Here is a 14,659-nt window from a genome sequence, read left to right on the forward strand (position 1 = left end):
CACCCTCATGGGTTCACAACACCAGTCTCTTTCCCTTGTTGATCTCTCTGCTTCCAGCCCTCAATCCATTCTACATGCAACTGTCATATTAATTTCCCCAATATACTCCTTTATGATGTCACTAACTGGGTTCAAGAAGCTGTGAGTAACCCTGTTCATGTCAAGTTCAAACCTCCTGAACTGGACCTCTCCTCCCCTCCGCTCCTCTCTACCAGGAGCACATATCCTAGCCAGCTTCGCTGCCCTCACACCCCGTGTGTCCACGTGTCTCACACCAGCCCTTCTCTCACTTCCGTGGCTTTGCTTCTGTTATCCCTCCCTCACTCCAATACCTCTGCCCATCTCCCTATCTAACAGACCCTATCCATCCTCCAAGGTCTAGTTCAAGTTCTCTGCCTTCCAACTCCAGCACTGAGGCTGGCCCTGAAAATTCCAAGCCACGTTTGATTTCTTCCTTTCTAAGCTCTTTACATCTAACTCACGTAAGTTATTTCATTTAATCATTCTCTAATTGTGCTTCCAACTAGACTGCAAGCCATCTGAGGGCAGGGACTTCTTTGTATCTCCTGCAGCATTGTGCTGAGCACCTAGTTGGTGTTCAATGAATACATGTCATTGATTTACTTATTTACTAGAAAATAATTTTTTTCCTAGGCTACTGTCACTATCTGAAGGGAGTTATCATGATCCCCTGGGAAAACAAAGCAGAGTCAGGAAGCCAGTGACCAGCCCTATGACAAACACATCCCCCAACTCAAGGCTCAATGGAGACAAAGGTTGTCTCTATACAGAAGCTCTCTGTCCTGGTGGGGGAGCAGTTCTGGCCCAGGAATGATGGAGGGAGGTCAGATCTGTTCCCAAGGTGATGTGAAGCACAACTGAGTCTCCCCAACAGACCCACCTTCAATTCATTTTGGAGAGCCAGCTCCTTTAGGTTTTCATCCTTTCCCTCATTCAATGAATGGAAGTTTCTCTGCACAAAGAGAGAGATGTGCTTCATGGGTCCCACCTTCACTCTTGTGAAGGAAAAGATGCAGATAAAGGAAAGACTTCATCGTTAAAATCAGAAACAAATCAGAAGCCTAAGTATTTGGGCTCAGATTGGTACAAAGAAGGAGAATTCAAGGAAATTTTTTCTGGAGGGCCCCATTCCCCGTATCTGCCCACATACAGAACAAGGGCCATTCAGGAAAATGCCCTTTGGACAGCAGAGAGGACACAGTGAGAGGGTGCCCACCCCATCTGAAACTACACAGGTAATCAGAGTAATCACCATCCTATCTCTGGCCTCTGCTCTACAAGCGTCACCTGACTGAGAACACAATGCAGCAGGGCTCAGATACCCTGCAGAAGAGAAGGGGCTCTGGAGGACAGAAAAGTCCTGACTGCCCACATACCAGCTCAAAGCTCAGCAGCATGGCTTTCAGTCTTCCAACCTCTTCCCTGAGTTCTCTGATCAACTTCACGTTTGCATCCTGAAACACAGAGAACTCGGTCACCACTGATTGATATATCAGGCCCCGAATGGCTGTGAGATGCGACTCGCAGTTAGCCTGGAAAAAGCGGATTACTCCTTTGGAGTAACTTCTAGGGCAGTCTTTTCAAAGTGTGGTCCCAGGATCAGCAGCAACTTCACCTAAGAACTTGTGAGAAATGCAAATTCTGTGGACCACCCCGCCTCCCGCAATGCCCCAACACCTATTAATCAGAAACTCTTGAGGGCTGGGCCCACCTGTGATTTAACAAACCCTCCAGGTGATTCTGATACACACTAAAGTTTGAGAATCACTGCCTAGAGCAGGAGGTCAGGTAGGTAATATAATACAAATGCCAGAGCATGTAAGGTGCTAATCTTCCTGTGTTGAGTGTGACTAAACTTAGTACCTGACAAATTACATTGCCCTTTATTTTTTTATTTTTTTTAAGTCTTTATTGAATTTGCTACAGTATTGCTTCTGTTTCATGTTTTGGTTTTTTGGCAGCAAGGCATGTGGGATCTTAGCTCCCCGACCAGGGATCGAACCCACACCCGTGCACTGGAAGGCGAAGTCTTAAGCACTGGACCGCAGGGAAGTCCCTACACTGCCCTTTAAAACAGTCCATAAATGGGCTGTATGTGGGCCACCCATTTGTGATCCCTGCCCTGGAACTTTTCACCGAAACTGCAAAGTAGATGAGGAACTTTTGGAATATTCTCATTATTAATTCAGCTTTCAAGACTAAAGGATTCCTCTTATGCAACTTTTACCCAAAACAGGGACATCACTTCAATTTGCATACGAAAAAAGGCACAGAGCAAAATAAACTTGGAATAAAGGCAGTAAACACAGACACTTTTAAATGATCTTCCCTCGAGTGTCAACAGTGTACAAGGGATCTTAAGACCAATGGCCTTAGAGAAACATCTAAAATAAATTACTCAAAAAAGGCAACTGAATGAAGCCAGTTGAGATATGAGAGAACGGTATGACACTGAAAGAAAGAATTTCACTTCCTCGGCATTTGGAGAACAAGTCTGGCAGCTGGGGTGAGTACAAAGACAAGGAAATCAAATGAGAGGAGAACTTGGTATAAACTGCTGTACCAGACCAGGACTTCAAATGAAGGTCTCACCTCATTTACCCGTGGCTTGTTGATGATGTTTTTGGCGTTGGATGCATATCTCAATGTGCTCATGGTCTCACTGTAGCTAGTGTGTGCAGGAGACACGGCTGGGGTAGAAGGAGAAGGTTAAAACACACGCCAAGCCTTTCCAACCCAGCCCATGACCACTGGCCTTGCTGCCGTCGCCCAGGCTGTCTGAGACCCTTGATGAAATGGGCGGCAGTGGCAGAGCACCAGTCTCAACACAGAACCAGCTGCGGCAGCCTACTCACTGGCAACCATGATGGTTCTGGAGTTGCCTCCGAGGCTGTCCTTCAGCAGCCAGGTCAACACAGAGTCCCGGTAGGGGATGTAAGACTGCCTCTGGGAAGGTCCTGCTCCACTGCTGGTCCTGGAAGGAGAGCTAGGGATCCCACTGTCACTACCATCGCTCACTGTGCTGTTGAGGCTCTGGCAGCTGTTGAATACCTGAGAGTTCTGGGCTTAAAAGACAAAAAATAATAAAAGTGGAAGAAAAAAGGAATTACGAAACAAATGCATTAAAACAAAGCAATGGTTGGAGAAGGCAGACTTAGCATCACACTTCCTAATCCCTTTCTGCATATGACTGGATGTGGTCCCTGAATTATAGACTCTGGACTCAAGAGATGGAATATTTAAGCCAAACAATTTTGTAGTCTCCCTTCTTTTTGGAATGAGAGTGGTAGGATGATGGTCACATTGTGTTCAAAAACTACAAATATCAATTTTTCATGCCCAAAGCCAGAAGGTGAACTTTATCAGAAAGAACCTTTTAAGTATCTACTCCATTTTGACAAAATGAAAACATATGAGTTATTTTTCAAAGTCTCCCCTCCCACTCTGATAATCCAGGCTACCATCAAAATACCTAAAGTGGAGATGACAATCCCCAGAGTCACAAGAGACTTGTTGATATTGGCTCCTTCAGTAATCCGGTCCTTACAGTAACTGGGATCTGCTCTTTCACTAAAACACAGTGGATGAAAAGAGAAACAAAAGTGAACAAGAAGACACTATCCTTATAATGCTGTTGAAAAACACTATCCATTATGTTGCACTTTGTGTAAAAGATCCACATAATAAATTCCTTAGAATTCAGTTCCAGAAAAAATGTTACCATCATTTAACAAACTGGCATTCTTCTGCTTCTCAGGCAATAAAAATCAAACAATTCATTACATTTGGCTGCCAGAGCATTTTGAGTTAATCCTTATTCATAGTAATGATACCAACATAGTTTTTTGGTGTGTACAATTCCCCTTTTGTTTTAATTTCACATATTAATGGCTTTATGCTGTGTCATCAATGGTTTCAAATTCCTTATTTAAGTAAATGTGAAATTAAAAATTCACACTCCCAGTTGGCTGATACAATTTCTTCCAGAAAGCACTTAAGCTTTTAAGGGAGTGGTGTACCATATTATTTAGCCATTTTAAAATAAGAAAATATGCCTTATTTCATGTTACACTTTTTTCTGACCACATTATTCCTGAGAGTTTCTTCTTTCTGGATATGTAAATGAGTACAATTCCTGTTTCCTTCTAATACTTAAAAAGGCAGTATCTTCTCCCCAATGCCACAGTATTTTTTAAAGCTTTTTTTTTTTTTTTTTAAAGAAATGTGTAGAGCTGCATAAAATCAATATTAGGTCAAAGGAAAAAAGCACGCTCAGTCCCCTCTACTTAGAGCACTGGTTTTCAATCTTGGCTATACACTGCCGGCACTCCCTCTGACTCCACTAATAATCTGATTTATTTGATCTGAGGTGCAACCTAGGCATTGGGAGCTCTAAAAGGTCCAGGTGATTTTAATGGGCAGCTAAGACTGAGAACCCCTAACATAAAATTTTTTAGCCCTCGGAAAACTACAGTTTCTTAACCTAGCATTCAAACAATTTGTTTCTTTTGTGATTTTCTCAGGATGACTGAAATGTGTAAAAGGTGGGGAAAAGTTTATTCCCCGTAAAATGAGCAAGAACAAGGTCATTGTCAAGGGAGTAATTCCACTTGGCTTTGAGATCCTAATTACCTGCCTGCTAGGTCCACAAGGTTGATCTTGCTAGCGATTTCAGAGGGGAGGTGGCTCTCCAGGACTGCCTAAAGGGAGAAAAGATATTTAAAGCTTGTCACTTGGAACAATATGTTGTTTTTTTCCCATGACACCCTCCTAACCAAGGTGATATTCGGATTTTTAGCCAACTCACTCAAGAAATCTGTATTCTAATGTGTTCTGAACCAGATGAGCTCTCAATATCTGACAATCAGTAAGCCCTGAGCCCTGCCATCATTAAAAATGTGAGCAAAACTTCCATAGGGTAGGTGGGCAACCCCCCACAAAGTCTCCCTATAGCACGGTTTACTGGGTAAATGCTCTTCTCCAGGAGACTCTGACCCAGCAGTAGAAATCCACAGCAGATTTGGAGGGGCAAATGATGGGGCTTTGTCTCTTATTAACCTGAGTCACAGCCTGTTAACTTGCTGGGCAGGACTCTGCCTCTCTCTGTTCTATCCAGGGGCATCCAGCCCTCAAGAGCAAAACAACCTTTCCTTTTTTTAAAAAAATTCAATATGGGGTTTTTGTTGTTGTTGCTTAATTTTAATGTTGTGCATCCATCACTAAAATCCAGTTTTAAAATATTTCCAATACCTCCCCAAATTCCGAGTCTGTTTGCAATCAATCTCCATTGCTACCTCCAGCCCTAGGTCACCACTCAATTTTCTATCTCTACAAATTTGTCTTCTCAGGATATTTCACACAGATGAGTCATACAATGTCTGGCTTCTTTCACTGTGCATAATTATTTTGAGATTCATCCAGGTTGAGGCATATGTCAAAAGTTCAATTTTATTGCTGAGTAGTATTCCAGTGTATGAATGTACCATGGTTTATCTACTCACCTCTTGATAGACATTTGGGTTGTTTCCAGCTTTAAGTAAATACAAATAAAGCTGCTATGAATATTTGTGTACAAGTCTTTGTATGGGCATATGATTTCTTTTCTCTTGGGAAAATACCTAGCACAATGGTTGAATCATATGGTAGGTATATGTTTAGTTTTTAAAGAAACTATTAAATTCTTTTTCAAAGTTGTTGTACCAGTAGTATAGTGTATGAGAACCCCAGCTCCTACAATCTTGCCAATATTTAGTATAATAATTCTTTTTAATTTTAGCTATTTTAAAAGGTGAGTAGTGATAGTTCATTTGGTGTTAACTTGCATTCCTCTAATAATTAATGATGTTTGCATCTTTTCAAGTGCTTAATTGCCATCTGTATATTTTCTCTAGTTAAGTATCAGTTCAAAATTTCTAACCATTTTTTTTGAGTTGTTTTATTATTGAGTTTAGAGAGTTCTGTATATATTCTGGATACAAGTTTTTATCCGACATATGTCTTACAAATAAATTCTCCCTGTGGCTTTTCTTTTTATTCTCTTAATATTGTCTTTTGAAGAGGAGAAGTTTTAAATTTTGTCCAATTCCAAATTTCAATTTTTTCTTTTGTTCAATTTGTGTTTTTAGTGCCATATCTAAAAAAACTTTGCCTAATCCTCCAAGGTCACAAATGTTCTCCAATGTTATTTTCTATGAGTTTGTTTTAGGTTTCATATTAATGCCTACGATCCAGTTTGAGTTAATTTTTGAATATAGTGTACACTAAAGACTTTCAACAAATTTGGCAACTGTTTTTGGCCATTATTTTTCAATTTTTTCTTATGCCTATTTTCTCTTCTTTCTGGGATTCCCATTACACTTATGTTGACATACCTGATGTCCCACAGGTCTGTGCAGCTCTGTTCATTTTCCTTCAGTTACTCTTCTACAAATTGGATGATTTCTATTTGTCTATCTTCAACTTCACTAATTCTTCTGCCATCTCAAATCAGCACTTGAGTTCCATTAGTGATTTTTTCATTTCTGTTATTATACATTTCCAGAATTCCCCCATTTAAAATAATTTCTATCATTTTATTGAAATTCCCTAGAGTCGTTATCATCATGTTTTCCTTTAATTCTTTAAAACATGGTTTCCTTCAGCTCTTGGAGCGTATTTATATTAGTTGTTTGGAAGTCTTTGTATGCTGAATCCAACATGTGGAGTCCTTACAGTCAGTTTCTTTTTTTTTTTTTTTAATTAATTAATTTATTTTTGGCTGCTTTGGGTCTTTGCTGCTGCACACGGGCTTTCTCTAGTTGTAGTGAGCAGGGACTACTCCTCATTGTGGTGCGCAGGCTTCTCATTGCGGTGGCTTCTCCTGTTGTGGCTCACGGGCTCTAGAGTACAGGCTCAGTAGTTGTGGCACATGGGCTTAGTTGTTCCGTGGCATGTAGGATCTTCCCAGACCAGGGCTCGAACCCATGTCCCCTGCATTAGCAGGTGGATTCCTAACCACTGAGCCACCAGGGAAGTCCCTACTTTTTAATTTTAATGTTTATTTTCATTTCAATCTTGCTTTTCATTTTAAATGCCCAGACTGATCATATAGATATTAAAGTACTTTGAAATGTTAAAAGTAAAATGTAGGTCAAAGATGTTTTGATTAGTCTTTATGAAATGCCTCTACACTTTCTGAGTGTGTAGCTTAGTAGACTGTGTGTAGGTCCTACTTATAAAGTTAGGTCATATCAGAGGACCTATAAAGGGAAAGGTAGGAAGAAAGAAAAAGAAATAGGAAGGAAGACAGGAACTCAGTCAAAAGGGACAATGAAAGGAAGAAATCTAAGCAAATATAAGTGGTAACCAACCTGCGTATAGTAGATAGTGAAGATGGCATGGGATCTGCTGCTGGCCTCATGAACATGGGTTGCTGCTGTGATTCTGTGTATATAAGGGAAGAAAATTAGGACAAGGATTGTTTATGCATGGTGATCCTTAAGGATCCATGGGGAACACAAGAGATGTTAGTGCTGAGGTTCACAAGTGAGGATCATGAAACACACATTATTTAGTCTGTTATTGTTAGGAGAGTGGCCCCAAGAGGGCAAGAGCAGTGCTCTAGGTCCTGATATCTGAGAATAAAAGTGAGTGTAGCTTCATATTAAACCACAATTACAACTTTTTTTAAGCAATAGAAGTTAAAAATCAGAGTTGAAAGCGTGATACTGAAGAGTCATCAACCTGTACGAATATCCCTAAAACAGACCCATTTAAATAAGACAAATGGACGTAGAGAGCTTGCTGGAGAAGAAGGCTCAAAGACAAGTAAGACAAGTTAAGTCATGATTAAACACAGAATATTAACCTTATAGTGCCAGAAAGGGCTAAAATGAGATCTTGAATTACATGAACATCATGTTAAGCCAGGTAGAATTCATAGGCTCCCTGAAAGATTCATTCCAATCTTGACCCTTAAAGTCAAAAGAGACTTCCTTTCATCTAAATCTAAGTCAATCTTGCCTCAGTTTAAGACCAACTCACTGACTTTTGTTCTCAGAGGAGTTACAGAATTGAAGAGTCAAAACCTAGAGGCTGATTTATTCAAGGATAAAAAGGACAAGGTGAGGCCTGACACTTAAAGATCAAGGAGCTCAGCATACCCTGAAGACATGAAGCAAGTGCCTCCAGAATAGTTCCTTGAAAGCCAAGGAATAGAATGTTAAATTTAAATTTCTTCCTTTATGTTCAATTAATTCAGACGTGTTATTAATAGGGTACGTAGAAGACTCTAAATTCCCCCAATTTTTTTTTTCAGGTAAAAAAGGTATTTTGGGGGTGTAAAATAACATTCTGGGTATTTCATAGTAATTAAAAATAGAGTATTATCACAATTTACAATAGATTTAAGGAGAGTCAATAGCACTTAGTATTTCATAGCAGATTCAAAACAGTCTTTTTCTGAGTAACCTTTACAGTATGCAAAACTAGAAGAAAAATGGTTTTCTGAAACATTTTAAACTATATATAAACTATATTAAAGTATATCACTTCTATCAAGGAGAGAACAGTGCAGGCAAGAATCTGTTCTTTGATGAAAAACAGCAGAAGTCGTGTATTATAAGACAAAGCATAGAGTAATACTCTGGGCTTACTGCCTAATATTATTATACCCAAAACAAACTCCAGCTTCACCACTAGTGAGAAGAGCACTAAATCTCAGCCACTGCCCCCTACACTGGGTACACTTCTGTTCTGAGAAAGGCCTGCTGATTGTGGATGTGGGGAGCTGCAGAGAGAATATACACTGTGAAGGGGGATGAGAACACAGGAAATAAGAATGAGACTGAAAGAATGACAAGGACAAACAAACCTGTTACCTGTTTGCTATTCCCTCCTCCAAGAGCTGAATTACTTGCTTATAGCTGGTAACTACGTGTTGAGATAAACCTATCCAATTTGCAAGGAGGAAAAAAGAAATTAAAATTTTTTGGCAAAGTTTAACCTTTTCCTGTAGGTAATTAAATTTATCATCCTATTTCATATCAGTTGACAGACAAGAATGAGGGAACAACTTAATTCAGATAATAAATTAAGTCAACAAATATTTATTGGAAGCCTACTGTCAGGCATTGTGACAGTCTCTCTGGGAACATAGGTCTCTGCCCACACAGACATTATAGTCTAGAATTCATGTAGTGGTTATGCTAACAACAGTGAGAAGAATAGCAATAACAATTCCTTATAATTTTGCTATATAGGTTATAAGAAAAGTTCTCATAAATTACCTCATTTGGCCCTCACAAAATTCCTGAGGCGGACAAGGGCTACGTGCCCCACAAAATGGCAGACTCGGTTTGACATACAAACCATATAGTACACATGTCCTTATCCTCCCACAGTTTACAATCACGAGAAATTTTATGATACAAGATAATATGGCCAAGTGCCACAGGACTAGAAAGATAATAAATGCTGAGGAGATCAGAGGAGTGGTCAGGGAAAGCTCCATGGGTCAGGGAAAGCTCCATGGGGGAAGCGAGACTTGAATTTAGCCACTGTAGAATAGGCAGGCTTTAGATAGGTAAAGAGACCTTAAGAGCATGAAAGTAAATCTTTATGGGGCTTCCCTGGTGGCACAGTGGTTGAGAGTCCGCCTGCCGATGCAGGGGACATGGGTTCGTGCCCCGCTCCGGAAGGATCCCACATGCCGCGGAGTGGCTGGGCCCGTGAGCCATGGCCGCTGAGCCTGTGCGTCCGGAGCCTGTGCTCCGCAACAGGAGAGGCCACAACAGTGAGAGGCCCGCATACCGCAAAAAAAAAAAAAAAAATCTTTATGGTTGGTTACCCACCAAGTCAAAAAAGGCCTTCACAACTGTGCTAGAGAATCTCTGTATTAGAGATTCAGGAAGCAAAGTAAATTTATGGGCTCATAGCTGAATACACTTACACTAAAAATTAGCAAAGTAACTTGAACACTGACTGGATTTTTTTATATTTTTATATATTAAGGAATTATCACTGTTATTTAGATGTGATAATATGATTTTTTAAAAAGACATTCCTTATCTTTTAGGGCTACATACTAAAATATTTATAGATGAATTGATGTGACATCTGGAATTTGCCTCAGAATAATATAGAATGTGGACAGGGATGTGGACAGGGCAGAATTTGCAAAGGGTTATTGGGTTATGGGTTATTGTGAACGTGGGGGTACATTATACTAGTCTATTTTTGTTCAAAATTCTCTATAATATAAAGAATTTTAAAAATTTAACCAAGGATAGGGACTTTCCTGGTGGTTCAGTGGGTAAGACTCTGTGCGGCTTTGATCCTTGGTCAGGGAACTAGATCCCATATGCGTGCCGCAACCAAGAGTTCGTATGCCACAACTAAGAAGTCTACATGTCACAACTAAGAAGTCCACATGACGCAACTAAAAGACCCTGCATGCCTCAACAAAGATCCTGTATGCTGCAACTAAGACCCGGCACAGCCAAAAAAATAAAAATAAAAAAATAACCAAGGATAGAGACCTTCTGCTTTCTGTAATGGCAAATTACATAATATAAACCAACGCTTCTGCTAAAGACTATTAGAAACAGCTGGACAAAATATAAAAGATATCAGTGTGAAGGCACAGAGGGATGATGAGACAGTGAAAAATTTCCAGGCTATATACTGGGGGAGGATGGAAGTCCAGAGAGATAAGGCCGGCATTTGGGGACGCTTCTCCTCTGAGAGCATTTGCCAAACCTTGAGAAGTGGCTGACAGCAGTTCTCTTGACAAACTCACAGGTCTAGGGAGACACAGACTGCAGTCCACAGCCCACCTGGAGTGGGCCCTATGGCACCCCACCTCTTTGGGTTGGAAACCCAAAGGGTTAAAACACAGGAATAAGGTTGAATTAGAAGTAAATAGCCTCTGAAGGGATTACAGCTCAGCTTTGAAAATTCTCAGTCCTTAAATTGGACTGATGTGATTCTGAATCACTAGTGTGTGCAGGAACCTGGCACAAATAAATAAAAGTCTTCTGTACTGGCAGATATCACTGTTCTATACCTACAAATTACTTCTGTAAGTAATTTAGCAAATACTGTCTGGCACAAAATTATAACAAACCAGACACATAAGTAGACCTGACAACATAAATGAAAACCAGCAAAAATAATAGGGAATAGAAAGAGACCTAAGAAAGATCCAGATACTGGAGTTACAGTAACTTTAAAGTAACTGTGCTTACTATTTTCAAGGGGCTAAAGACAAGATTATAAAATCTCAGAGAAAATTGGAAACTATAATAAAAAGATCAAATGTAGATTTGGGAAGTAAGAACTACTATAAGTGAAAAAAAGAACTCAGTATCTAAGTTTAACAGCAGGTTAGACATAGCTTAAAAAACAATTAGTGAGGGCCTCCCTGGTGGTGAAGTGGATAAGAACCTACCTGCCAACGCAGGGGACACAGGTTCGAGCCCTGGTCCGGGAAGATCCCACATGCCGTGGAGCAACTAAGCCCATGTGCCACAACTACTGAGCCTGCGCTCTAGAGCCCGTGAGCCAGAACTACTGAGCCCACGTGCCACAACTACTGAAGCCCGTGCACTTAGAGCCTGTGCTCTGCAACAACAAGAAGCCCACACACTGCAACCAAGAGTAGCACCTGCTCGCTGCAACTAGAGAAAGCCCATGTGCAGCAACGAAGACCCAATGCAGCCAAAAATAAATAAATAAAATAAATAAATTTATAAAAAAGTAAAAACAACAATTAGTGAACAGGAACATATTTCAGAAACATACAACCAAAATAAAGCACAGAGAGCCAAAAGATACAAAGTATTATATAAGAGAGGGTAAGAATCATGAAGTATATATAACACACCTGTAATTGGAGCTCCAAAAGGAGAGAGTGGGGTAAAAGCAATGTTAGAAGTAATGGCTTAGAAATGTCTGCAAAAAAAGATATAAAACCACAGATTCAGGAAGCCTGACACAATAAAAAAAATAAAAATCTATCCCTCCGCACTTCATGCTAAACTGTTAAAAACCAAAGACAAAGAGAAAAACCTTAAAGGAATTACTAAGATAACATCTCAACAGAAACAATGGAAGGCAGAAGTCAGTGGAATAGTTTTTAATTGCTGAAAGAAAATAACCACCAACTTAAAATTCTATACTTAGTGAACTTCTCCTTTAAGAATGAAGAAGAAATAAAGTTATTTTCAATCAACTGAAAACCAAGAGAATTTGTAAACAGCAGACCCACACTAGAGGAAATATTAAAGATTATTTTTTAGCTGAAGGAAAATATCAGACAGAAGGTAGGAGATTTAAAAAAAAGTTTAGACCACAATATTAGACTTTGATAAGTCAATGACCCATGCTGTAATCTGTACAATGACTACTAAAATAATAATAAGACAATGTGTAAACAGTAAGCTAAAAGAGGAGAAATATGGGATAATTTTAAAAATTAACCAACTCAAAAATCATGAAAGTAGAGAAAAAGGAACATAAAACAAAGTAAAGAGAAAACACAATGTAACAGAATTAAACCCAAATAAAATTAGTAATTATATTAAAAATAAACAGACCAAAATATGCTTGAAGTATGCTCAAATTACAAGACCAGAATTGTGATGCTAGATAAAACAAAGCAAAAGCCAAATATTTTATTAAAAAAAAACACATCTAAAACATATGGATATAGAAAGGGATAAAGTATAAAAAAGATTAAAATGCCAACACTAACCAAAAGAAAGCTACAGTAGTTATAGTAATTCCTGACAAAGTAGAGTAGACTTCACGGCAAAGCATTATTAGAGATAAAGAGGGATCCTTCAAAACGACAGAAGCATTCATCAAGAAGATTTAATAATTCTAATTTTGTATGCACATAATAATAAAGTCTCAAAGTATATAAAACAAAAATTGCTGGGATTAAAAGGAGAAAAAGACATTCATAGTCGTAACAGGAAATTTTAACTAGCCTTTCTTATTATCTCATAAAACAAGCAAAAAAAAATTCAATAGGGTTATAGAAGATTTAAGCAATGCAAATAACAAACTTGACAAATAGTATTATATAGTTTTGCTTTATTTATTTATTTATTTATGGCTGTGTTGGGTCTTCGTTTCCGTGCGAGGGCTTTCTCTAGTTGTGGCAAGCGGGGGCCGCTCTTCATTGCGGTGCGCGGGCTTCTCACTATTGCGGCCTCTCTTGTTGCGGAGCACAGGCTCCAGACGCGCAGGCTCAGTAATTGCGGCTCACGGGCCCAGTTGTTCCGCGGCACGTGGGATCCTCCCAGACCAGGACTCGAACCCGTGTCCCCTGCATTGGCAGGCAGACTCTCCGCCACTGCGCCACCAGGGAAGCCCGACAAATAGTATTATATAAATGCTGTACCCACCTACTGCATAATTATTTTTAAGAACACATGGAAAATTTACAAAACTTAGCCATATGCTAGGCCACAAACCAAACTGTTATACATATATATTTTTTAAATGAAATCATATAGAGAGTGTTCTTTGAATGCCATTCTATTAAACTAGATACCTATAATAAAATAGAACTATAAAATCTCCAAATATTTGAAAATTAAGAAATGTAATTCTAAATAACCCATGGGTCAAAAAAGAAATCATTATGAAAATTACATACAATTTTAAACTAAATAATGACAAAAATACTACACATTAAAATGTGTGCAGTACAGCTAAAGTTATATTTACAGAAAAATTTATAGCTATAAATAAATATATTAGGAAATAAAAAAGGATGAAAATCGACAAGCTAAGCATCTACTTACAAAGGTTAATTTAAAAAATCAGCAAATTAGACTCAAGGAAAGGATGAATAAAATAATAAAAATATGAACAGAAATTAATAAATACAAAATAAACTTACAGTGGAGGGAAGCCACAAAACCAAAAGTTGATTTTTTGAAAGACAAATAAAATTAATAAGTCCTTAAATTGAACAAGAAAAAAGAGACAAGGGATAGATAACCAGTTAGGAATGAAAAAAGAGATCCTACATTTAAAGAGACATCTTACACATAAAGCGTAAGAGGATATTACTCTTTATGTAGATGCATGTCTTACATTTAGAGGAAGTGGATTTTTTAGAAAAATACAATTTACCAAAAATTGTTGCAATAAAAAATAGAATATTTGAAAGAAATCAAATCTATAATCTTAAACCTTCTCATCAAAAAACCCTCCAGACTCAGAAGGCTTTGCCAGCAAATTCCACCAAATATTTAAGGAGGAATAACCCCAATCTTACAAGAAGTCTTTCAGAAAATAGAAAAAGGCAGCATCTCTCAACTCATTTTAGGAAACAAACATAACCTTTATACTTAACCCTGATGAAGGAAAATGGAGAATCAGAGAAGGATAAAGAAGAGAAGAGGAGGAGGAAGAAAAACAGGACAAGGAAGATGATGATTAGAGGAGAATTTCACTCTTGAACATACATGCAACAACTCCCAACAAAACACTGGAAATCCAAATTCTGCAATATATACAAAGGAAAATATATCACAAGTAACCTTGGGTCTATGCTAGGAATGCAAGACTGCTATAGCATTCAAAAATCAGTGTAATTCACCTTATTAACAGGAGAAAGGACACAAATCATACCATATAGACA

The 14,659-nt window shown here is 38.7% G+C and overlaps 1 protein-coding gene across 1 annotated transcript in view; it reads right to left on the bottom strand.

Moving 5' to 3' along the window:
• STARD9 (StAR related lipid transfer domain containing 9) overlaps positions 1 to 14,659 on the bottom strand; it is a 137,047-nt gene that overhangs the window by 41,516 nt on the left and 80,872 nt on the right. The window contains exons 8-15 of the mRNA XM_007460123.1: positions 8,880 to 8,949; positions 7,371 to 7,443; positions 4,654 to 4,721; positions 3,494 to 3,591; positions 2,877 to 3,086; positions 2,614 to 2,711; positions 1,398 to 1,475; positions 902 to 973 (exon numbers count right to left, since the gene is read on the bottom strand). Of these exons, the coding sequence (XP_007460185.1) occupies positions 902 to 973; positions 1,398 to 1,475; positions 2,614 to 2,711; positions 2,877 to 3,086; positions 3,494 to 3,591; positions 4,654 to 4,721; positions 7,371 to 7,443; positions 8,880 to 8,949 (767 nt within the window). The remainder of the gene's footprint in view (positions 1 to 901; positions 974 to 1,397; positions 1,476 to 2,613; positions 2,712 to 2,876; positions 3,087 to 3,493; positions 3,592 to 4,653; positions 4,722 to 7,370; positions 7,444 to 8,879; positions 8,950 to 14,659) is intronic.

The sequence above is a fragment of the Lipotes vexillifer genome, unplaced genomic scaffold, assembly GCF_000442215.2.
Source record: "Lipotes vexillifer unplaced genomic scaffold, Lipotes_vexillifer_v1.1 scaffold408, whole genome shotgun sequence".
NCBI lineage: Eukaryota > Metazoa > Chordata > Mammalia > Artiodactyla > Lipotidae > Lipotes > Lipotes vexillifer.